Genomic DNA, 26,418 nt, shown 5'->3' with positions numbered 1-26,418 from the left:
ATATCCTTTGTGCTCTGTTTGTCTGTTAATGGGCTCCATAATTAGGGTGTGCTTTGAGCTTGCATTATCTAGATGTTTTGGACTACAACTCTATGCAAGCCTAATCAGCATAATGAATGGTGAAGAATCATGGGAGTTGTGGTCCAAAACATGTGGCGGTCGCAGACCCCCTGCTTTAGAGCAAACTTCTACATTTGTTGTCTCTTACTTTGAAAGAGGTTGCTTTTTACTTGAAGAGCAAGTGAGTGTTCTGAGAGACTAAAAAGACGAATAAAGTAGATAAGGTTTATTGCCCCACCTGTAAACTTACCTTTCATCATTGTAAGGTGCATTTCCACGCAAGACCGGACCACTGATAAACAGATGCTGCCACCTAGAAACGGCTTGGTCCACAAGCCGCACGTAGAAATGGTCACGCCCACTCATTCGTTCAATGCGCTGAGGGACCGCTTGAAGCGCGCCTGGCTTGATTGCTCCTCGTGTGCCAACTCACCTTGAACGAGGCTGGGGGAAAGCTACACCCACGTCGGCACCATATCAGCATGTTGGCATCTTTGCTGCCTGCAGCCTGGAGTAGTCAAGACACTTCTTTAGAAGCACGTTAGGGGCTGCATGCTCAGAGAACCTGAGCTGTGTGTGTATATTACAATATTTTTCCACAGCGAAAAAACTATGGACTGGGGAACATATGAGCAGGCAGGAACGGAGGGCCAAACTGAGAAGGGAACAAGGCAAGCAAAGCAGTCCCAAATATGGTTCTCATTTGCTATTTTAAAGGGGAGGCATGTTTTATTTGAATGCTGCATCACTGCTTGCTTGAAAGTAAATTAATATATCAGTCATCAATTTTAGATTAGATGCCATGCAGGGGCATCATTTAGGGGCCTCCAGGGGTCGCACTTACGACCCCTGATGGCTCCCTTCCTACCCCTGAAAAATAAAAATTCAAATTGAAGCTCCTGGGCTGTGGCCAATGCCATGTTGCTATTTGAACTATTTGTCTTTCTGAAATTGCATAAAATTATTGCAAGACTCATTTAAGGTTTATTTCAGGCACACTTCAGGGGGTGAATCACTGATTTAGTCTGTTCTTAAACACCTCACATTCACAATGCAGACAAAATCCTCCAAAAAGCATTTAGAGTAGAATAAGGATTCATTTCGGACCATGTATTTTGCTTTTCGCAAGTTGCAGTTATAGCATGTTTTTCCTGCCGATACATATTGTGATCCATTCTTGTATGAAATGTATATCATGTTACAGTAATATTGTAACCATATTTTTCATAGTGTACTTAGAAACAATGCTATGTGATGCCACTTCCTGTTTTGTCAAGAGGTAAACTGTTGTGTTCCATTGCTTTCTGTGATGTCACTTTGGGGGTGGAGGGGCTGAAATGACATCACTTCCCGTGATGTCATCATAGGTCAAGGGTCATGTGATGTCACTTCCGCTACCCCTGGCATTTTGGTGAAATCACGCCCCAATGCCATGTAATGTAAAGGAGGTCTTCTGTCAGTATCTTTTATATTGTTACCAAATGTTCACTATCTTTCTCGGCAGATGGCAAAATCTATGCAGGAAAAACGAGAACTTTAAATCAGAATTATAAAGCGGAGTATGCCGATTCATCAAGTCAGGCCTTTAAAGAGTTTGAAAACATCTTCATCGAGGAGGTAAGCACTCTGTGACAAAATAATCCTCTTTCGCCATTGGCTAATCGTTACTTAAAATGTTAGCAGGCGCAGTGATCTGTGGTGCTGGGCTGCTTTTGAAACGTGCTCCTGAAAAAAGTATATGTAATAGTCCCCACCAGACTTACTGCCTCATCGCGAGTTTGATGGTAACCCTTAAATGCAGCGGTAACGCTATTACCACCTCATTTAAGTGTCTGCCAAATCAGGGGCTTTAAGCTTGGGGTAAATCTGTGGAGAATTTGCCAATTTTTGGTGCTATTACCGCACGCTAATACCGCCGAAATTGTTTTTGTTTATGTTTAGTCATTTCGTTGGTACTGCATACCTCACTCGGGAAAAAGTGAATAAAGGAAGTGGCAGAGAGAGTGATCCAGGGATTTTCCCACATAAAGGCAAAACAATACAAGATTTAAGATTGTGTTTAAGATTCACCTTCACAATGATCATTATGAGGAAGATTGAGCAAGGCTCACGAAACATGGTCAGAACACACACTGCATCACCCGCAACAAGCACTGCCAATGCTTTAGCCAGGCTCTTTGGTGCCACATTCAAATTCATATGCATTATTAATGGAGGTACCTTACAGACTAAGTCACAGTATTGGTTGCAGCTGGCGAGTCACGCTATGGCTCAAAAGTATAATAGATACAATACAGTTTGAACAATCACAATCAAGTCTTGATATGGTTCTTCTATTTGAAGTTTATTTTCTAATATCATCCGACACCTGTTTCGACTTAGTCATCTTCAAGGCTGATATATTATCCATAGGAACCTATTCAAATGTCACCAATATTTTGTGCATGTACATTTTTTTTCAATACATTTGTAAATTTCCACATAAAAGAAAAGCACATATGTATAAAGAACACATTTTGGAAAAATATATGGTTACATACCCAAAATCATAGCAAATGGGATTGGAGGTATAGCAAGGGGAAAAACAGACAAGAACATAAAGCGACTGTTAATTGCATGTATTACTCTGTGATCACTTGCAATTTCAAATTAGTAGGATGATTGTGTAGAGCACCACAGCCTAACATGGCCACTGCAAGGATGTGCCCTTATTGTTAAGTGATTCAGGTTGATAACTAATTGGTGCAGTATTATGCTTGTGTCACCATTAGTGCCATTATAAAGATAATGTCAACCTCATTTGCAAACCAGATTATTAGACCATACCACCCCTTTAGTGTTTAGTGTAAATGAAAAAAGGGAGATAACTCACCCTATATCAAAATAGTATTTTCTTATTCCTACGAATAAGCTGTGTTGCTCCGTTGAGGCTCCTCAATGCCAGCCTCCTGATACACCACACTCTCTTTCCTTTGTTGCAGCTCAAGAGGTTCCTTCCTTCTGGCATCCAAGCACTGCTGGACAAAGGAATGATGCGTATCCAAGTGACCAGTCTCACCAAGGGCAGCGTGGTGGTCAACTTCAAGATCGTGATGAGCACCAGCCAAAATTTGACCCTAAAAGAAATTTCAGATGATTATATAGAGGCTCTCAACAAAAGCAAAGTTTTAAACGTCGACTTAGCGAACACAAGTATTGATGGTACAGTACCCGGTATTAGCTACTACTTGATCGAAAAAGATTGACCTTTTAAATTTGACCGACTATTTGGGATTGTTTCTGAAGGAATTTCGGTGAAATTTAATTAAATATATATATATATTTATATATATATGGGGTGGTGTAAGGGAATAGGTTAGGGTAGGGGAAGTAGAGGGTTGTGGTGCGGGGAGTCTCCTCCCGTATTTTCGAACAAAAAAAACGATTTAAAAAAAATTGGGTCAAAAGTGTTCCATCAAGTAGACCTAAACCACAGGACCCACACAGTGGATCGTATAGCTCAGCATGTCTTCTCCCAAGATATTCTGGCAGGATCCACTCAGCCCTCCATACTCCTGAAGTCAATAAATCAAGAAACAATGAATTGGGTAATGATGGGGCCTCTATTATTAAAGCGCTTTGAAGTGGGAGGAATCTAGCAGTAAGAGCGATATGGGAATGTGATACAGTATTACCATTATAATTATTATTATGAAAAATTAAGAAATGCGCAGGTTGCTGGACCGCAGCCTGTAGTTGGTTGTGGGGTTTTAAGCCTTTCCTCATTTTCATGCTTGGTATTGATCGTCAGTGCCTCCAGGGATGTCGGGTGAATTATAGATGAGATTGGGTACCCCTGGGCAACTGCAATAAGGAGGTTGCCATTCTGCAAGGAGGCCCATGACCCTGTAGAGGACTTCAGGCAAAGAGACGAGAAGGGATTCTCCTCGTTTATTTTTTTCGGGAGGATAGCTCAGGGGCAACCTGCTCGCCTTGGAAGCAAGACGACACACAGCAACACAGGTTCGATCCCTGGGGCCGTGCTTAGAAACCTCTGGGTATTAAACGTGTTTTGAATAACCTATTATATCATAATACTAATAGTTGGGTCGCTAACCACGTGCACCCACCAACCACATATGTCCTCCTTCCCCACCCCAAAATAAATCGCTGTTGCCACATTGCCTTCCTGCATGCCAAATGCTTAGTGGCATGGTTCACTGTCTGAAATCCACCTTGTCACGTGCCCTGCACATATCAATGTTACCTGCCTCCACATACCCATGCGGTTCTTGCTATCAGTCCATAATGCTATTGATTACCTCCTTCCCCGAAAATATTAGCATCAGTAATCAGCAAGTGGTCAAACAAATATGGTCAAATACTGTGCATATGCTTGCAGGGGCTAACATATTGCCTTACAAAAAGGCTGCATTTTCACATTCAGTGAATCTTATCACTAATATGCAGTTGCCCCAGGGCTATGACATCATTTCCTGTGTGCGGAGATTGATAGGTCCTCACATCCACATAGGCACCGTTCATTACTAGCCACAAACGACAGTGCGCACGTGTTTGGCATGGGATGCGCAGGACACACTTGAATCCCCTGCCCACATCCCTGCGCGCCGCACATTCCAGTGTTCAGCAATATCCTGCCCCCTGTAACGGGGGTGTTCGGTACTTGCCTCATCCAAGAAGGATTCTGTCCGTGTCATGCTAGGGCTCCAGGGGGCATTCATATGCCCCCAATCCTCGACACTTGCCCTGAATAACATGCTCCGGTAGAGGGAAGACTCAGCCCGGGCTGGTTTCATGTCTAGCACTGTATCCTTCCGCGAAGTAGCCGGACTACCCCTTCTACAAGGATAACATCTCTCCAGATGTTGAGTAGCTAGCACACTACCAGAGTGGTGGCCTGAGGAAGGCACTGCTGGGCATCAGCTCAGATTGCTTTAGTGGGAGCCTGTGGGAAGAATCTGCAGCCCTCTATGTGGAGTGGATATCCCACATATGACCATGGTCATCTCAGTCGCCCTCCGTCCCCCTGCATCAGTCTTGTGCATGTCATTCCTTAATGGGGCACCTTGTCTTCCATTGCCCACCCCATGAATGACGCTGGGTCCTAGTTAACATATCACTCATTGAAAAAAAGAAAAATACTGTATATCGCCTAGTGGTAAACTCCCCTATGCTGTAACTGCCACAGAAGGCCAATGTGTCCCTGCTGCTGAGAAGTGCACCCTCGCAGGCAATCCCCATTACAGAACAAAATAGTGGATAGCAAGGTTTGAAGTTGCCCCTGACTTTCAGTGGGCTCTGGCTCGACTCACTAAAGGGTAAAATACCTTTTGTATAGGTAAATCCAGCTACTGCGTCTTGTAACTTGGCCAATCTTTGAACAATTCACACTCAGGTGGTGATCAAGAAGTGGCGTGTGCGACAGCGGGCCTTTTCCACCCTCTGATACTTTAATATGATATTGACAGCTGTGTTTTAAAAAAAAAAATGTAATCCCTGCTGCATTTATTTTGCTGCGGGAGTAGCAGAATGAAATGAAATCTGTTGGTTATGGTGTTATCACTGATGGTAATTACCAAGAGCGCGGTAATTCCATGCCACTAGTGGTGGAAAACATTAGCAACATCAGTGATAGTTCTAGTGTAATGCTAACCTCACCAGAGGTGTCATTTACTGCCTGTGGTATTCCATACGTAATAAGGATGGTATGCTCCGCCTTCACTGACCGGTGCGGCGAGCTACGTCTCTTCCACCTTTGCGTGGTGGTCTCTCCTCCAGTAACACTGCAGTTGGACACAGCAACTAAAAGGCTGCGGCGCCATTAACCCCTTAGCGCCTAATTCCGAGGTCCCTTTGCGGCTCCCGACCTTAACGGCTGGTCTGGACCAGCCGTTAAAGTAGGGACCTGCAATGGGACCTTGAAGGTAATTACGGTACCGCAATTTGCGGTACCGTAATTACCGCCTTCCCTATTCCCATTGAGCCCTATGGGGCAAAAATGGGAATGGGGAAGGGCCAATGGTGCATGGGGAATTACCGCCCCGCCAACCTTGGAATGGGGTCGTAATTCCCCATTGCACCATGGCGGACTCGTTACAATACCGGCAGCAACCATGGTGCTAATAGCGCCATTGGTTACCGCCGGTGTTGTAAAGAGGGCCGTATCGTCACTGATTTTCTGATCCATGCATAAAACAGGAGAAGAGCATCTTGCATACCCTGTTTCCTGTTGTTCCACTTTATAGTCTGCAGTTTCTCGCTTATGGCAAGTTCTAATAGTTGTCTTTTTCGTTCCTTTTTTTATCTCCTTTTAGCCCGGAACAGTTGTCTGCCAGGACTGAATGACTGCTCCCAGTACGCCTCTTGCACTCCCGAAGGAGCGACCTATTCTTGTAAATGCTTTCCCGGATTCAATGATACCAGTCCAGCACATGCTGGCAGGATGTGCCAAGGTAGGTTCATTACAAATACGAAAAATTGATGGACTCAAAGATTTGAATCTTTCGAAACCACTGGGAGTTTCACTGGCGGCAGCGCGCCAGGCAATGAAACAAAAATATGGCACCACCGCAACCCCCTGTCAATGCCCGGGTGCGGTGGGTGGTGAGTATATGTTTAACTCCCTGCTCCCCTGGTGGAGCGGGGAGCAATCACTGCAATAGGGTGTCAATGCAAAAGCATCAGCGCCCTATTGCAATGTAATGTGCCCCGCTTTCACACTAGAACGCCTGGCGCCAACATGAGGTCAGGGTGCATTTTATTATAATAGAGTTCCTGCCGCGCCTTCCGTTTCATCGGTTTTCATTCAGTCTGGGACATTGGAGAAGGAGACTGGCGATATGTAAATCAGCCTTTGTCCTGCCACCAATCGGAGCAAGCCAGACTTATTTGCTAAACCAGGTCTCCACTGCATTATTATTGATCTATTTGCTGGGGATTTGAGAAGCCCGAGGTAGTGCGAGCGATGCGAGGACGGACAGTGTCTGATTATTCGATTACAGGCCTGCAGAAAAGAGGTAAGTGAACATTCACTAGTGCAAAGATCACACGTGCATAATGGAAGCAGCAATGACCCAGGTGTGCAAGCATCATCAGGCTGATAGAGACCCAGATGCAATCTATCAAATCGCATTACTTAGGAAATGGTTCAAGGATCAAGGGCAAAAGTAACAAGACGTTCTTGGGGGGAAAGAACAACAACTGACTGTTTAAAAGTAACTCCTGCTGATACTGGATTAGCCTCACACTTGGGACCGGTCCATTGCAGACTTAAAAGTTGCTCATGTTTTAAATTCAGCTTTAACCATTTGAAATGACCGAAATCACAGGCACGTGTCCAAAGAAAAAATTACAGGACAGACAATGTAGAACTTGCTCAATTTTGGATCAAATTAAAATGTTGAGACATCAATTCATACATTGAGAAGTATTATGTGATCTGAGGAACCATTACAATGAATTGAAATCTGAACCTTTTTTTATCAATTGTTAAAAGGGAAAGATAATGTTTAAATAACGGAGGTTCTTGAATACTGGGGAAAGGTTTAAGGTATTATGACAAAAGATGTGGTTTTGTACAAGTAATTGGTTAGTTGTAGTCATAAAATTTTAATCTGTCTTTTTATTCTATTGTAACGCTATTGGAGGTGTAAATCAATATAATACCTAAAGAATACAAATTTAAAAAACAAGGCGTATAGTCTCTTTTGGGTACAGAGGGGTTTTTCTTCAGATCTAAGGATGGTCGGAAGATCATTCTGGAAAGTTGCCTGTGCAGAAGCCAAAGTTCTTCCATCAGGTGTATTTTTCTTGAAAGCCAAGACGGGGAGAGCCGAAGACATTGAAGACCTAGGTTCTCTGGTGGGGCAGCCTGGTCCAGAGTCCCAGTAGGCTCGGTGGATAAGCCCTGCAGCTGATATGGCTGTCTACTGGGGGCTGGTGAAGTCAATTCATGAAGGGTCAATCATGTGGCCCCAAGGCTTCAGAATGTTCATGGCAACCTTCTGTACGCATTCCCTAAGCACAGGGGACATGGGATCCGCACCCACAGAGGGAGACTCGCTACAAAAACTAAAAAAGCGATGGATAGAAAGCTATGAATCAATGATAACTACTGGGAACTCCTTTGGGCAGCTTACATCTGCTCCTCCACCCCTACACCCCCACTAAATTAAAGAAAAACCCACCTTTCTTTCTTTGTTTCTCCTTTGTCATTCTTCACTGTGCCACTTGTCCCGCACTGCCATGAACAGAGAAAAGGGGCTCTTTCTTGAGGTACCGCTCCGTCTTTATCAGCAGCCATGTTGTAATGAGTTTCCATTTTTAGTTATAGGCTATCAAGTGAGCATTTTTTCATGAATGAAAACTCTGTGATTAGCCATGAGTGCTAATCACATTACCTTTGGCTTCGGGCGATACCCTGTGGTAATGGCCCTGCATCCCTTTTGAAAGACACTCTTTTCGCTCAGGCTCGTTACCTGGAGCTGACAGGTCGTTATAAGCTGATGTAGTGCACAAGTGCACTACATAACACAGCAATATGCACATTTCAATCCAGGGTCGCCTTTGTGATTATTTGACAAAATCAATCCTGTATTGGAACAATGCCACAAACATGTTTCACTCCTTTAAATGGCTCTACTGGAGCCGTGTCCCGGATCCCAGATCTTTCGACACCCCTTCATACTATGGGCCGTGGAAAGAGATGGGCGTAGACAAAGTTCAGCGTTCCAGCATTGCAGGGATCTCACTCTGCCGGACTCCTCATCTGCCGCGTCTTTTCCCACTTGGCAATATGAAAGATATTAGGGAAATCTATTGCTCCTCAAGCCTCACTACAGATGGGAATGTACTACCATTTCCCCTCAGGGCTTCCCATAAAGGGAGCAACATGGAGAGGCGATCCCGGGGTAATCCTTTTGCACCCTAGCCAATCTACCCATACCTAGATGTTGCAGATCACTCTCGTCATTCTGCCCTCTTAACGGTTAATCGCCACCACCTGCACCTGCCAAAATAACTCAATTTTAGGACTCTTCTGCAGCAGACTTCTATCTGACATGAAGGTGATTGACAACGAAAGAGGCCAATTTGCACCAACTGTAGACTACCACCTCCTGCACATGTCCTGAAGTGTCCAGGAGAAAATCAGGCCTCACACGTGCACCCCAATGGCTGGCTGCTGCAATCGAGACATCAAGGAAATTCAACATCAAGGACTCACTCGACCATTTTTTTGTAATGGAAGCCTTTTCTTAATTCTATGTTTCTGTGAGTTCCCACTGATCTTTGCCCCTCACCCTATGCCTTGCTCTTTGGCATATGCATCCACCCAGGGCATCCAATGAAAGGATGCGTTGTGCCATCCATGCTATAGCATCATTTCGTTTTTATTTGTATTCATGTTTGCTTGGTAATTTGGAAGTTATTTCAACCAGAAATGCTTTTCATAGGTCAACAGCACAGATAGAGGAGGCTGTCACTTGCAGGGTGTAGTTACAAGGTTACACTGATGGTGTGGTAGGCTGTCACTTGCATGGCGGAGTTACAAGGTTACACTGATGGTGTGGTAGGCTGTCACTTGCAGGGTGTAGGTACATGGTTACACTGATGGTATGGTAGGCTGTCCCTTGCAGGGTGTAGTTGCAAGGTTACACTGATGGTGGGGTAGGCTGTCCCTTGCAGGGTGTAGTTGCAAGGTTACACTGATGGTGTGGTAGGCTGTCACTTGCAGGGTGTAGGTACATGGTTACACTGATGGTATGGTAGGCTGTCCCTTGCAGGGTGTAGTTGCAAGGTTACACTGATGGTGGGGTAGGCTGTCCCTTGCAGGGTGTAGTTGCAAGGTTACACTGATGGTATGGTAGGCTGTCCCTTGCAGGGTGTAGTTGCAAGGTTACACTGATGGTGGGGTAGGCTGTCCCTTGCAGGGTGTAGTTGCAAGGTTACACTGATGGTATGGTAGACTGTCCCTTGCAGGGTGTAGTTACAAGGTTACACTGATGGTGTGGTAGGCTGTCCCTTGCAGTGTGTAGTTACAAGGTTACACTGATGGTGTGGTAGGCTGTCCCTTGTAGGTTGTAGTTACAAGTTTACACTGATGGTGGGGTAGGCTGTCCCTTGTAGGTTGTGGTTACAAGGTTACACTGATGGTATGGTTGAAAGCGTTCCAGTTGGCAAAGGTAATGAAATGGTGCATAGTAAAGGGAGATTTGGTGAAAAGGGAACATATATTAATATGATAAATATTTAGGCCTTGGGCCAGTATTTACACTGGCGAAATAGAGATATCAACAGTGTACCACATCCGGGTAGGGCGGGCAAGGTGTCAGACGGGAAGGGGGGAGTCAAGGGTAGCAAATGTGCCCGAGCCTGGTTTTGAAAGGTCCAGTAGATTAGATTGTTTTGTTGGCCAATTGGAGAGCGTCCCTGTGGAGGAGGCTTCAAGTGTGAAGGAGGAGAAGGCGGTAACTGGGGGTGGGGCGTATGGGTCATTGAGAGTTGAAGTGCATAGAGCTTGAGAGGGAGAGTAACGCTAAGCAGTCTCTCGGGTAGTGGGGGAGGGGGGTATTGGGCAAGCCATTATTAATTTGTAGAGGAGGAGTACAACCCTGAAGGAGTGATTTAGCATTAAAAGCAATCCATGTAAAACGTTTTGTTTTTTTTTTAAACGGGGACTCAGCCTCCAGAAGGAGAGTCCTGAACTACCTAACTCACGGCTGGCGGAGCATTTTTATATTGTAAATGAACCTTCCAATTTCGGTTTTACAGAGGATGGAGTCAGTTTACTCAGATAGTACTGGCAAAGGAGAAACTCTTCCCACCCTCCTGGAAATACATCTTCTGATTAATGGATCATTAACCGGATGCACATTTCCAAAGCAAGCCTTCTAGAGAATTCTCACCTTCTCCACATTATCAGGAGAGCAAACTATCCGACTCTCAGAATATCTAGGAAACCTCCCTGTGAAGGTCAGAGCTCTAGGCTGGGGATGTGCAATTGCAGCTGCGCGTACTCCAGCCCGTGCGCCTCATTAATAGTATGCCCTACTCCCGCTCAAGACCTAGTTCTATTCATCAGACACGCTACGGGTTGTGCTCTGGACCACATGTTAGAATTGCTAGCATTCTGCGATAATTCATTAGCTGCAAGATCTCCACTGCAGAACAAGGCTCCTACTGTTGGTCAATTCTCCCTGCTTCATCTGAATTCCCAGGATCCTTTACAAGGTGTAAAGGACTTTTAGGGCGAGAGGAGGGAATGTGTGGTGTGTTTAAATTGTCCCTGTAATAGTTACCATGCAGAGCAGTGTAAGGTTCGTGGCTTGATTTCATTTATGCATCAACAGTTGAGTCGTATCATCGTGTCCCAAAATAGCAGTCTATGCACCATCAAACCGCGTGATTTACTTTGCATTGTCTTCAATTTGGACACGCAACCAGGTACTGACCATGACGTTGTGAAAGTTTCCATATTGACTGCATTAATAGTCGTCTTTATATTTATAATAGAAAAAATTGATGTATCTCACCTGCTACTATTTTATCCTACCACTCATATTATATAGTAATGCAAAGTGGTTGCAAAGTGGTAGCAGCAGTCTACATCAGTTCGTGTTGGAAGCATCTTGCTACAACAAGCATCAGAGCGGAAGCAGTGCGCTACTGTGTCTGCACACGCACCTTCAAAGTCCTGCGGAGTCCGCGAAGTGGTTGGAAAGTGATAGCTGTAATCTGCAGCAGTATGTGTTGGAAGCATCTCGCTACAGCAAGCCTCAGACCCGAAGCAGTGCGCTAGTGACTCCACCCACCTTCAAAGTCCTGCGGGGACCGGGAAATGGCTGCAAAGTGGTTGGAAGCTGGCCACAGCAGTCTGCAGCAGTACCTGTTGGAAGCATCTCACTATAGCAAGCATCAGAGCGGAAGCAGTATGCTAGTGACTCAGCCATCCCACCTTCAAAGTCCTGCGGGGTCCGCGAAGCGGCAGCGAAGTGCTTGGAAAGTGGTAGCAGCAGTCTGCAGCAGTACGTGTTGGAAGCATCTTACTACAGCAAGCATCAGAGCGGAAGCAGTGCGCTAGTGACTGTGCTCACTGACCGTCAACGTCCCACAGGGTCCACGAAGCAGCCTCAAAGTGGTTGTAAAGTGCTAGCAGTAGTCTGCAGTCCGCACAACGCGAACAATGAACCGAAGATCCCTGAAGCTCCTCTGGTCACGGAGAGCGGGGGAAACCAAAAGTGGGTGTGACACAGGCTTATTTTCATCTGCAGAAGGGGTGCATTCTGCATTTGGAAAGACTTTGCCCATGCTACTATGTATTGTGTTAAATGATTGTTGGGTTTTTGAGAACTGATACACCAGCATGCAGGAGGCATACTTGTACTGTCGCTGTGCAAGGCCCACGATTTCCGTTAGACTCTGCCTGACAAACCCAAAACAGGGGAAATATAAGCGCTACCACCTGCGGAGTGAGGGTACAACCCCGCCCGAGGAAATCATTACCCGCCTGGGCCAAACGGGGAATGCTGCTCGGCCCCTGGAACAAGAAAAAAATCCCAACCTTTTTCCCACTGCATCAAAACAAAACATAGTTAAGTGGAGCACCTCGACCACGCTATTTTAGGCTTTCCAACAGCGAGGGTCGGGATAGCAGAAGAGACTGTCTGTGAAATTTCAGGACTGGTGCTCAGTGAAGTAGAACATAGACTGAGCATCTGTCTTCCAAATGATTGCGTCAGTCTCGAGACCGAAATGTATGCCATCGAAAGTGGTAATGACTAGCTAAGTATGTCGCCCGGCCTATTCAACACTCAGGATACCAGTATTCGTCCTGGCTCTATAAGTATTTATTATGATGCTGGATCGGACACCTCCATCAGGATAGACCACTCTTCTATTCTGTTTCAAGGGGGTGCATCTTCTTGCAAAGACTCCTCAGAATCCCTCATGAGCTCACTGGCGGCGCTGAACATTGTCCTGCAATTGTTTATATGATTGTACGACTCAGTGGCATATGATGTTAGGGCAAATTCGGCTACTTAAGTGAAATTCGTGCTCTTTTGATGGGGAAACCTAAAACCACAAACGTGAATATGCCCGGAGAGAATAATGACGGTGACGTGAGGCCAGGATCTCTCCACAATATCTCCTCGCTTACTGCCTCAAATGTAGCTTCAGTATCCTGAGAAAACAAGCAGTTGTCCAACAACCCATTACTCAGTAAGAGTCAGGATGAAATTACTATCGTCCTAAAAAAAGAAATCCAAGAACATCAATGGGTGTTCACAGCAGAAGAAAAAAGGCTCGAGGAAATTCCTACGAAAGATCCTATATGCTGTCAAGAATAGATCAGCAAGCAGCACCACAACAAAGGGGACGCCCTCAATTTCAATCACAATTGCTGACAGCTTGGAGTCAGGTACGCCAGCGGTAACAGTGGGCATTGCCAAAGTCAAAAACATCGACGAAGAACTCTTGGCAGACCTTCCGCAATGACAACAAATGACAACAGGTGAAAAAGAGGAAATCGAAGAAAAATGGGGGCAGGACCGAGACTGCTTTTGGAAGCCGGTCCCACACATCTTACGACATGCAGTCAGATGTCCTTGACCTACAGTCTGGACAGGAATCCTTCAAGGCCCAGATCTCAGACCATTCCGGCCACCACCGCACCGGAAATTAATTCTGCACATGACAATAAGTCTTGCGCCACACGAGTTCAGGAAGGAAATTGATCCAAGGATAATGTTTCTGCAGAAGCTCTTCAACTCAAGGAGCAAAATTGGAGGAAATCTGGGGATACAGGCCTCAGAAACAGCCCAGCTTTGTTGCACCCTATAATTTTTGAATCAGTGTTTGAGGAGGAGCGCAATCTTCCCTTAAACAGGTCTAGGATACTGACGTTACCTTTGTCAGTGCCTGAACTAAGCTCTATTGCATCCCCTCACATAAAATATGTACACCTATTTGACAAAGGCAGTAACCGGAAATGCGTTGTTCATTTTTCCTCAAAACGAATTGAAAATCCTGTGTATTATTTTCAGGAAAACATTTTGCTAAAAAGGATTCGAAAGCTACTACGTCGAGCAATCTGAAGAATGGGTTGAATATCCCCATAAGAATTTGACAGTGGCCTCTCACTTTGATAATGATCAACCGAGGCACAACTACAGAGAACAGTCCTCTTCAGGATAAGAGTGGCTTGCCAACACTTTACCAGCAATCCCAGCCTCCAGACCAGGCTTCTAAGATCTCAATCCTTTTACACAAGGCAAGCAGACTAACGCCTTAAACAAATATGTCTTTATTCTGCTGCAAGAGACTTGGCTGACCATTTGCACAGTGGTTGATGGGTTCACCCTAAACATAAAACAAGCTAAGAAAGGTCAAACAGGGCGACCTATGAGAGGACTCTTAACGACTGTAACAATCAGTAAAAGTCAATCCTTACAGAATTGGAAATGTATGTCAAAGGCCGTGCTGGCTGCTGAGATCATTGATAAAAATGATACGAACACCCCTTACATTATAATATTAAATATCTAGTTCAACTCAATTCGATCAGAGATAGGTACTCTGGTAGACGAAATTGAAAATGTTTTGATAAAGTGGCAAATTCAACATACAAAGAGTCTGATTATTGTAGGGAGTGATTTTATCTGTGACTGCAATCATAATGAGGAGGATCCAGATTTTGTTTTGATGAGGGCAAAACTACCTCTGTTGCGCAACCGTGTGATACAAGGAAGAGGAGCACACATGGCAAAGTTTGGTCATTTTTGCAAACAAACCAGTTATTTGATGGTCGATGGGGGAAGTTCCGACCAGGCACGCTCAGTAGCAGCATCCACGATCGATTACCTGTTTGTTGGGAACATAGACACAGTGAATCTCTGCACTTTTGGAAGAGAGCCTCCCCTCTGAGTGACCACGCAATGCTACATCTAGTGCTAAACGTGGGTCACACAAAGGTAGTTGATTTGAGGGGTCCGTAAAGCCTAGTTGTGTCAGGTAAAAACAATAGGATGTGGCAAATTGGTAACAACAATAAAGCTAATACCAGACTGAGAAACTGGTGGATGCCCCATCCTAGGAGAGAAAGGATGCTCTTGCATGTCAACAAGGATTTTTCACACTCATTATCCAAACTGGGAAAAACAGCGACTGAACAGCGTACGCTTTCTTGTACTCCTTTGTTTTCTGGCCGTATAAATTGGTTTGACAGAGAAATAAATGCAGTGGCGCTCAATTAAACTGTTGATGGGAAGATCTGTCACATTAAATAGGGATTAATAATATAGGGGAAAAAAGGCTAGAACAGGCTAATCACAGAGTGCTCAAGTCCCACAGACTTCAAGTATATCTCAACAAAACTCAGTCTCCTTTTAAGAAACTAGTTAATAAAGACATGTGTTCAATCTGGTGAATCCTCAATGATACCGATGGGTCCCAACCTAAGATATAGGGCCTCATTTCAATCTTGGCGAAATGGGTTAATGGGTGCCGCTAATGGATGCGGACCCATTAAACCCATTCCGCCTGATTACGAGGTCCCCTCGTAAAACCAGGCGTCCTTACCGGGTCCGGCAAGGGGACCAGGGAGCTAAGAACGGGCCGGTCGTAATCGGCCCGTTGTTAGCTCCCTGCACCCATTCCCATTGAGCCCTATGGGGGCTCGAATGGGAATGGGAAAGGTCCGGGTCCGGGTTCCCTGAGGGTGGAATTACCGGGCCCTCCAAACTCGGAATGGCCCGGTAATTCCCCATTCAGGGAACCCGGACCCGGTTTTGGAGGCAGCCATGCCACCAATAGCGGCATAGCTACCGCCAAAGCCGTAATAAGGTCCATAGTCTTGTGTATCAGAGGAAGTCTGGGTAAAGCAACTATGGGTCATTCATCTAACTCCAAAAGTAATGCTCTGACGCCAGTTGGCTGGACGTTTCCATTCAATAAATCAGGCATTGAATTGGTAATTGGAGAAATATTCAATCCAGAGCCAGTGGACCAGACGGAACTGCCAATACAATATATAAAGAAGATCCCGCTTTATGGGCAGATATTCTATTCAAACTTTTCTTGCATATTGCAGCAGCGGACTCATGCCCTAGGTATTGGCAAAGATCCCTGTTTGTTCCTATTTTGAAAAGAGCCGATAAAGCTGTTCCATCAAGTTATCATCCAATTGCACTGACCAGCTCTTCAGCAAAATGTTTTGCCAAATTGGTATTGAAGGATCTAATTAACTGCACTGAGTTCACTAGGCAACTTAGCCCTTTGCAAGCAGGATTCAGGAAAGCGGTGGGGACCTTAACGAGCACCCTAGCACTTTGTTCATGTACCACCAACAATGGATGGAAGTTCGGGAAATCCCTATATGTGTGATTTATCTGCCATGTTTGATAATATCAACATCACTAACCTATGGCACAATTTAACTAAGTGGGATATCAGTCGGGGTCTCCTACACATGATCCAGCTATTATATACCGATAAATTGATGAAAGTAAGACTGAACACCCGGGGAGACCTGTCCAGCCATATACCATTCACAAAAGAAGTGCGCCAGGGGTGCGTTCTAGCTTCCACCCTATTTAACCTCTACAATCTATGGGAAGAAAGCACATCCTGGAAGGCCTATTCCCCGAGATGGTCAGATCTGAGGGTAAATGTCATTGCCTATACCGATGATCTTGTACTGCTAGACTGCACCCCGGCAGGACTTCAAAGGTTCTTAGAGGGAGTGGAAGGGTATCTGGGAGAGAATCTGCTGACAATTAACCCCCTGAAATCCTTTGTAATGACATTGACCACAAGATTAAAAAAAAACCATATACGTGGAGACTGAGCAAGTTGCTGGTTACTAGGGTAATAACTATAAGCTATCTGGGTTTCCCCTTATCATCTAAAAGTCCATGTAAAAACCAAAAGAGAAAATGGAGGGGAAATTTGATGCCGTATTTCAATTGTGAAGATGCTGAAACCTAAGCTGTGGGCCTACTCCTTGGCACTGTTAATGGATTTTTATCAGCTAAAAGGGCAAATCTGGAAAACAGTTCTGAGCCTTCCTAAATCAGTCGCAATCAGTGTGATCGGACTTCATTTGAGCCTGACCTCAGGGTGGGCACAATATATAAAATGAAGCTTGTTTCTGTTACATAAATTAACTCAGTTAGAAAAACCCACCGTGGGCTTTTATGTATATGAGTGCTTAATAGAACGGCCCGATTCAAGTCCTTTTCTGAGCAAATTTCACAAACGTTGTTTAGCTTTTCAAGAAATGATTGCTCTGGATATGTTGGACTATTATCACATAAAGAAAAATAAAATAATGCCTTAGGATAAGGGGGTGGATTTGGAAGACCTGGCAGGGCTAATGCTGTTTAAGGAGAGACTAAGTTATTTCCTTCCCTCCATTAAGCTCAGAACTTATCTTGCCAAATTCCCGTCCCAAAAACACAGGGAATGGTATTTGAAGTTTCGTTTCAACGCCCTCCCAACACTAGAATTGATTGGTTAGAACCTTGTGGTTTTCGTTCATGTGGACAGGTCCCGGTGGATTCCTTCTTTCATTTAGTAATGGAATGTCCTGAGTTTGTGAAGGCCAGGATTAGCCATTTAGGCCCGTTCGTCCATTCACCATCGCAGGCCCTGATGCCCTGCTTATGGGGCAGGCCGACACTAACCTCCAATCTAGCTCTGATTTTAGTTCTGACCAAACTATTAGAAAAGAAATTTGGGGAGCTTAACATGATAATGCAAAAGGGGGAGAAAGAGTGGTGTGCGATCGCGGACGATTACATTTATTTTTTCAAGGGACTTTCGAGCATACATTATTCTCCCTTGTTCCTTGCAACCACCAAGGCAGCAAGTCTTTCCCAACTGACATAAAACATTGTGGTCAGAGAACTGCCGGCACCTTTATCACTCTACCGCCTCATTACGAGGTCTGCTCGCGGGTGCTGCTAAGGATGTCTGGTCGGACCAGACGTCCTTAGCGGGACCCGCTAGCAGACCAAGATGCTAACAACGGGCCTGTCATTAATGGTCCGTTGTTAGCATCCTCCCCATTCCCATTGAGCCCTATTGGGGCTCAAATGGGGATGTACCGGGTCCGGGTCCCGAGAATGGGAATTACCGGGCCCGCCAAAGTTGGACTTAGTACCCGGTTTAGGGGTAGCTATGCTGCTAAAAACTGCATGGCTACCTCCAAACTGGTAATGAGGCCCAAACTGTTGAGTAGAAATGTCACGGTTGTTTAATCTGTCATAGTCACATGTTTTCCTTTTACTTTTTTCACTTTTATTTTGTACATTTCTACTAATGTTATGTTTTATTCTTATGCTAAGAAAGTGGTGTGAACAGTTTCATTGTAAACTGGTAAACACTATTTTAAGAAATAATATATATATAGATATATTGATTTAGTAATGTGTTGCTCCACAGCATACGTACATCGCTATATTTATATCGCTAACATTCATGATTGATTCATGATCGCAAAGACTTATCATGGCGATCATGAATGGATTATTGATCACACAACAGGTTATCTATCACCCCCAGCAGGACATTCGAGAAATGTTCGATTTCACTGAAAATTGACGTGTTGTGTTTCTTTCATCCCTTGGTAGATATAGATGAATGCACGGATCCCAGCAGAAGCAACAACTGCTCGCTTCTGGCTCAATGCACCAACACCGTAGGAAGCTACTCCTGCAGCTGCTTCAAAAGCATCTACGATGAAGACCCATTGCATCCCGGACAACAATGTAGAGGTGAGCATTTGGCAGAACAAGCAACAGGAAAGGGAAGATTCTATTGAAGTGGTGGGTAGGACTGGTCAGAGATCTGGAACTGGTTGGCATCCAGATTCCGGCAAACGCCTGGCAAGGGAGGACCTAGGAGTAGCGCCCAAGGGTGTCCAGTATGTCTAGGCATCATTTAAGTCACATGATGTGTTTAAGCCTGTCGCTAACGAGCAGTAACTTCTGAAAAAACAGGGGGACTTAACTCCCCTATGAAAAGACCGCATGTGTTGCCTGATGCCCACAATATGATGCCCTTAACCCATGGCAAAGGTTTTTAAAATGTTTTCAAAGAGTACTCAACAAGACTTTGTGCTCCATTGCGAAAATGCTGGCAGTTTCCACAGCTCTTCTTAGCATACGAGGCTAAACTGTTGTGGCTAGGTCGGCCATTTGGTGTGCTTAATCTCACACACTGTTGGATCACTCTCGACACTCCATGACAGTGCACCTGGGGCATTGTTTCATGCACAAAACGCCCCACCCAAAACCATGTGCTCTAAATTTGCTGACGCTATGCCAGCAAAAGTAAAACTGGGCGAATATCCAATCTCGTCCCATGGAGAACTGTGGATTTAGGGAGCACTGCGCCCTCTTTGCCATTTATGCGGGAGGATAAGTATGACCAAACCAATCGTAGGGCAGAATATCGACTGATGGTCTTGCAATCTGACCGGTGGATTGGAAGAAGTGCAGTGTTTTTAAAACAATATGAATGGCCCGAGTTTTGGACAAATCACGTTGGCTGAAGCATTAACGTCAGTCTAATAGGCAAGAATGGTCTTAATTCTTCACCAGGTCTAAACGCAACGTGTTCTGGGCAATTCCCTTGCACGAGGGCTGTCAGTACCAAAGAATGCAGCAAAGTCGCCATTCTGGTGTGTGGTGGGGAAGGAATAGAATTCAGTGGAATTCCTTCACAAGGTTCACGGAGATAATTACTAATCAAATTCTAAAATTCGGCTTCTGTAAAACACAGACTAAATTATTTTCAAAACCTATCTAGGTAACAGGCTAAATCAACGTAATTAGTTGCAATTCTAAAATATTTAAAACACACGCACTAAATGGTTTTGAAAATAATTTAGTCTGTGTTTTACAGAAGACGAATTTTAGAATTTGATTATTAATTATCTCTGTAAACCTTATAGCTCCTGCTCCAACACTTGTGACCCCAGACCATACTCACAGTCAGTGTGAGCAGACCGTACTGTTGGAATCTATTGTCCAGCCACCCCTAAATTCATCTGGTAATATTGTATCAACAGGGATTGGAATGAAATATTTGTTGCTTAATACACGCTCCCTAGTTAAGCATTGTCAAGAGGTTGCAGACCTCATTGTTCAGAAAAACGTGGATATATGTGCGCTTACCGAAACATGGTTGCACGACACTGCTCTTCACTCTTTACAATTGGCTACTCCCTCTGGTTACTGCTTTTTCCATTCTGATAGACAGGAGAAACGTGGCAGAGGTGTGGCAGTAATTTGTAGAACTACTATAAATACACACAAATCTGCAAAACTAGTTTTTGACCAATGTGAAACTCTTTTTCTTAAATTGAGCCTCACCCCAACTATTTCTCTTAGTGCTCTATAGACCTCCTACTGATACTCCTCTCTTTGAAGAACAATTGTTGGCTTTTATTGGCAACTCCTGTAAACCTCATTCACCCACCAACATACTGAGAGATATCAATCTTTGGGCCAATAATTCCTTGGATGTCCTATCCATCTCCTTAGCTGACTCCTTATCCTCATTATCGTTCATTCAGCATGTTAAAGTCCCACCCATATAGGTGTTAACACACTGGACTGGGTAATAACAAAAAATGTTCTCATTAATGATATTGATGTAGATCATTGTATATGGTCAGATCACTTTTCTGTACGTTTTCAGACAGTCCACAAACATATTGTGGATATAAATAATCAGCCAATCTCGTCTGTCATGTCAAGGAATATATGCAAAATTACACCAGATGCCTTTTGCACCACGGTTATACCTCTATTACCATCCTTAGTGATGTCTATGCCACTTGGAGATTTTGTAGCAAATATAAGATCCGCACTTGATGCTGCATTAGAAATACTAGCCCAACTTAAACCCTCTAACAAAAAAAAGGGAATAAATGCTCCCTATATTCCATTCTCAGCTGAAATAATTGAGACTCGTTCTAAAAAACGTCAGTTGGAATGACTATGGCATAAACAACCATCTGAGTCTAGCCTTACCGCTTATAAGCAGGCTCTCCTACACTATAAGTCTCTTATTCGCGCCACTAAAGAATTGCACCTCAATTCTAGGATCTCTAAAGCTAAATCTAGCTCTAAAGAGCTTTTTGTTATCCACTAGGAGCTTAAGGGTTGTACCACCACATCTTTGCCTCCAGCGGACAGTGTATGGTGTCAAAATATCCATAATAGCTTCATAAATAAAACCTTAACTCATCAAAATAATATCAACACTCAGGTTAAACTATTAACTAATACCACATCCATTTTAGATACCATGGATTTTTCTAATGGCTCTCCTGTTTTTACTTTTAAACCTGTATCTACAGAAGAAGTCATTGACATTGTCTCTAAACTTAAACCCACCTCTTGTAAGGGAGATGTCTTCCCAGCTTCCTTACTTAAAAATCATATCCTCACTCTTGCTCCATGGATTACCACCTTTGTTAATAAATCTTTTCAGGAATCCTATGTCCCTGAAAATATAAAGGAGGCATCGGTTACATCTGCTCAAGAAGGAAAATCTGGACCCTGCAGAGGTGGGAAATTATCATCCAATTACCAATGTTCCCTTTATGTTGAAAATCCTAGATAAAATCGCGTACTGCCAATATCAAACCTTCATCGAGGAACACGATCTACTAGCGTCACAAAAATCTGGGTTTCGTCCCAATCATGGGACTGAGACTGCACTGCTAGATTTAAAATCTTATATTGCTGGTCTTGTTGACAAAGGTCACACAGCTCTGTTACTATTATTAGATCTATCCGCCGCGTTCGATTTTGTCGACCACCAACTACTGGAGGATAGACTAATTACAATTGGTAAATGTTCCCCTGAAGCATCAGCCTGGTTTAAATCATTCTTCGGCCCACGGAACATGAGAGTAACAAAGGATAATGTTCATTTTCTGGCATCCCTATTATTATGTGGTGTTCCACAGGGCTCATGTCTTTCACCTTTACTTTTTAACATTTACTCTCGTCTCTTCTGCGCTCTTTTGTCAGCTATGGGCATTTATTTCGCCAACTATGCTGACGACACGCAGATTGTTATCAAACTCACTGGTGAGTACTTAAAAGATGCAGAGCACATCAACTTCATCTTTGATGAAATTCAGAAGTGGATGGCATTAAACTCTTTAGCCCTCAACAATGCCAAAACCGAGCTGTTGATTCTAGGCACCCAACAGAGATTAAAGAAACTTGACACAAAATATGATAACTTCATGATAGGTCAACATGTTATTTCTGTATCTAAATCTGTAAAAACTTTGGGGTTCTACTTTGACCCCTGAGTTATCCTTCACCCGTCAAGCCAAATATCTTAAATCCTCCTGCCCCTATTATATCCAGCTTTTATGGCAGATTCGTCCATATCTGTCCAAAGAAAATCTTGCTTTGATCGCAGCTGCAATTGTAAACTGCAAGCTGGATTATTGTAATAGCCTGATGATTGGTACCTCACAGGCCAACCTCAAAACCATGCAGATCATACAGAATAGTGCAGTACGTGCTGCAATGGGCCTCAAGCGTAACATGCACGTCTCTGATGCTAGGCGCAGCCTACATTGGCTACCAGTGAAACAGCGTCTACATCATAAAGGTTTAACCATTGTGTTTAAATGCCTATATGGTCAAGCTCCATCCTACCTTACTGCCAGGATTAAAAAGAAACTAATTATCCGTCCTCTGCGCTCAAGCAGTAATATTGTCTTGGATCAACCTCCATCTACCCTGAAAAGATTTGGGGGCACTAGCTTTGACTCCTCGGCACCGGCTCTATGAAACTCACTTCCCAAATATCTTGCTAATAGTGACTCTCTGCTTATCTTTAAGAAGCAACTAAAGACCTTCATGTTTGATAAAGATTAGGACACATCTGCTATCTTGGTACAGCACTTTGGTACTGAATCCAGCTTCTCGCCATATCTCTACATCTTGTTGGCCTCTGTGAGGCTCGGTTTCCCATGGCTCCCTGTTTTTTGTTTTCCTGTTTGACATTGTTATCTGTTGTCCGCTTTCTCTTTTTCTTCTGTGTGCGCCCTGAGGCCTTTGGGTTAGTGGCGCAATACAAGAACGTAGATAGATAGATAGATAGATAGATAGATAGATAGATAGATAGATAGATAGATAGATAGATAGATAGATAGATAGATAGATAGATAGATTCCTGATGGTTTCGCCTACCAGCAAATGGTTCTACCTGCCCTTTTTCCTCACTCTTAAAGTGGCTTACCACTTATTTTTAAGTCTAAACTGGTCAGTTCACGAAACAAGAAAGGTGTACATCATACCAGACATTTTAAAACGTTTTATAACAGCAGGTGCAATAAGAAAAGTAAAAATTGTATTCAATCGAAAGACAACCTACAGGCAGTATAAGCTTTGTCAAAGCCAACAGTTTTGGCTTTTGTGTAGGCATGATATAAGCATTTACCAGTCATTGCCAAAATGGTACTACTTGGCAATAATATTCTAACACAAGAGCCAAAACTGTTCGTTTTTCCAATGTTTGTTTTCACCAGACATTGAGTGCAAAGAACAGGTGCAAGGGTACACTTAATGGTTAAAAATCAAGTATGTTAAGGCACACTTGTTTGAGAAATGTGTATCACACCCACAGCTAGTTTATAGCTGCAATTAAGCCTTTATCCTTCCTATGAATGCTTGGAAATAACAATCAGATCCTCTTAAAATCACAGAGTGAGCTCAAAGGGATCATAAGCAGTGTTTTCGTTGGGGTGGGGGGGCAGATAGTGAGTAGGAATAGTCATAGGGACCAGTAAATACATGGATGGTCAATGGGTATGTAAAAACAACACAACACCCATAGGTTGAGTGTCCCTCCTCACAGACCGTCTCTCGCCTATCTTCACTTCACATGCCAATAGTTTTGGTTTATAGGCAGTGCTTACAGTGCCACCTACTAGCAACATTAAAAAGGAAAGTGTGGTAGAAATAAAAAGCTAGTGAACCGGTAAGAAGCATTAGAACAGCAATGTTTAAAACTAGCGCCGGCTGCAGAAAAATCAAAATGAATGTAGTTCAACTTTTACACTAGTATTAAAGGATAAGCTGAAATATTGATTTTATGGAAATATCTGGCAATGTTTTGAAAAATACCTTGACACACATTGCCTCCCTTTTAATGTGTGTAGGTTTTGAATGTCAACTTCTTTGTCGTTGTCCTGCAATGCTTTTGGTAAATATTTATACATATTTAGATATAAAGAGGAAAAAATGAGAACATTATACATTTGTCATGCATAATAATGTAATGCAAGAACAATATAAATGACTTTTGGTTGTGTGGTGTGGTGCAGATGTATTTCTGTGAATCTGTGCCGTGGAGCCCTGGTCCACTCTATGGCCTGATTCATGGAATTATTAGCACGGGAAATATGGAACTTGCCCGCCAAACTGTGTGCGAAATCCCATACGTCGATTCATGGAATCGAATGTGCAGGACTTTTCCAGGACCTGCGTGGAGTTTGTGCAGGCTCGGCACGTCTCTGCGAGCCGCCAATCACCTTGCGCGAGACACCATGCAGAGGTGATCAAAATATATTGAACTGAATTAATACAAAACAGCCTTTGAAGGCCATATCAGTGAGTCACACCTACTTTGGTGCTATAGTGGAAATAGCATGTCCCCTTCTGAACATCCAAATGTGACAAGACTCTTGGAGTGCCAACTCTTTTTTGTGGTGGTGTGCCCACATTTGCATGGGGTTAGGCTCCCCTTATTTCGGTGAATGGGCGAGAGAGAAGGATTGACACCGTGCATGCAACACACCTACATTTGTTCATCAGACAAGAACATATTTTTTTGCATCCTCCCTATACAGCACGCAAGAATTACCAGTGCAAAGGGCATCTGACCACAATTAAAGGATGGCACACAGTGTGTGAGAATGTCTGCATTCTCATTGGTTATCAATTGGAAGTAATGTCTGATGCGAGATGCGGTCCATCATATCAGTATAGCGTAAAAAATAATGTTGCTGCTTTAATCCCACCCATTACATTTTTTTATGCACACATGAATGTGGCAGAATAGTGATGAAAAGAATCTCAAGGGAACTATCATGGTGTGAACACTTTAGGCCTCTTTGCAAGTATGGTGGTGCAGAACAAATGGCACTAATGGAGTTACTGCCATTATTATCACACCGACATATGGCGAGTTTGGAAGTAAGTAGGAGGAAAAACCTCCTGCAATTGGCAGCAGGTATTTCCGCCCAGAAAATGTAGGATTTACCGACATCAGGACTACTGAGGGAGGTAAATCTCCCAACCCGAGTCGAGTCGGGTGGGATCCTAAATGGGCAATAACACTGCTAACGTGCCACTCTTAACTTGACGACCAAGGGGCCGATTCATGGAAATATTTGCGTGGAAAATCTGGGATTTGCATGCCAATCTGCACGTAAATCCCTGTTCGTCGATTCATGGAACTGACTGCGCATTGACTTTATTGGGACTTGCGTGGAGTTCAAGCAGGCCTGGATACGTCTCTGCGGGTAGACAAGCGCCTTGCACGACACTCCACACGGAGTGTGGGCTGGGCCTACGCATCCAAAAAAATAGGGGGTGGAACATGCAGAATGAGGAAGAACTTGCGAAAATGTGGGCATGTTGAGGGATGCTACATGGCCAAGCAATCGCATGCCCGTAGCCGCGCAAATATAACCATATTCATGAATTTGAATTCAGAACATTGGGCCATGAAAAAGCACACGCAAATCCCAGGACCCATACACCTCATGATAGCAGGAGTAAAGTTCAAAGGCCCATAGGAAACATCAAGCACGCAAAATGTGGATCATATGTTTGACGGTATGTACAAACAAGGGGGTGAACCCGAATTACAAGCATCACCTCGTAACTTGTAAGTTACGAGCATCACCTTGTAGCTTACAAGTTACGAGGTGATGCTTTTGCCTTGTAACTTACGAGGTGATGCTCGTAACTTGTAAGTTACGAGGTGCTCGTAACTTTGGGGGTGCACACAAGTTACGGAGTGATCACACGCAGTTTCTCTGGTGTACTGGATGGTTGGGCAGAGGTAGGCTCTGGTTGTTGTATGGTTTGCGTGGGGGGGTGTCGTGGGCGTTCCAGCCGCTCTTTGAACATAGGGCTGTTTTGCACGGGAAATTCTGTGGATACACAGAGTGCGCATATTTTCTTATTTGCGCAGGGGTGCGCAAATTCATTTTTGATGTGCGGGCTTTCCGGGGTAAATGCGCCTTTTTCCATGAATCAGGCCCCAAGTCACTCGTAACATGGGAATAACACTGCCACTCGGCTACTCATA

General features: G+C 44.0%; 1 protein-coding gene across 1 annotated transcript in view; it reads left to right on the top strand.

Annotated features, from left to right (window-relative positions):
* LOC138525808 (serine-rich adhesin for platelets-like) overlaps positions 1-26,418 on the top strand; it is a 351,204-nt gene that overhangs the window by 299,366 nt on the left and 25,420 nt on the right. Inside the window, exons 5-8 of the mRNA XM_069636018.1 lie at positions 1,565-1,677; positions 3,042-3,261; positions 6,375-6,512; positions 18,690-18,833. Of these exons, the coding sequence (XP_069492119.1) occupies positions 1,565-1,677; positions 3,042-3,261; positions 6,375-6,512; positions 18,690-18,833 (615 nt within the window). The remainder of the gene's footprint in view (positions 1-1,564; positions 1,678-3,041; positions 3,262-6,374; positions 6,513-18,689; positions 18,834-26,418) is intronic.

Source organism: Ambystoma mexicanum, chromosome 7p (genome assembly GCF_040938575.1).
Source record: "Ambystoma mexicanum isolate Mex_15411 chromosome 7p, UKY_AmexF1_1, whole genome shotgun sequence".
Classification (NCBI taxonomy): domain Eukaryota; kingdom Metazoa; phylum Chordata; class Amphibia; order Caudata; family Ambystomatidae; genus Ambystoma; species Ambystoma mexicanum.
This window is presented reverse-complemented; position numbering and strand designations above follow the sequence as displayed.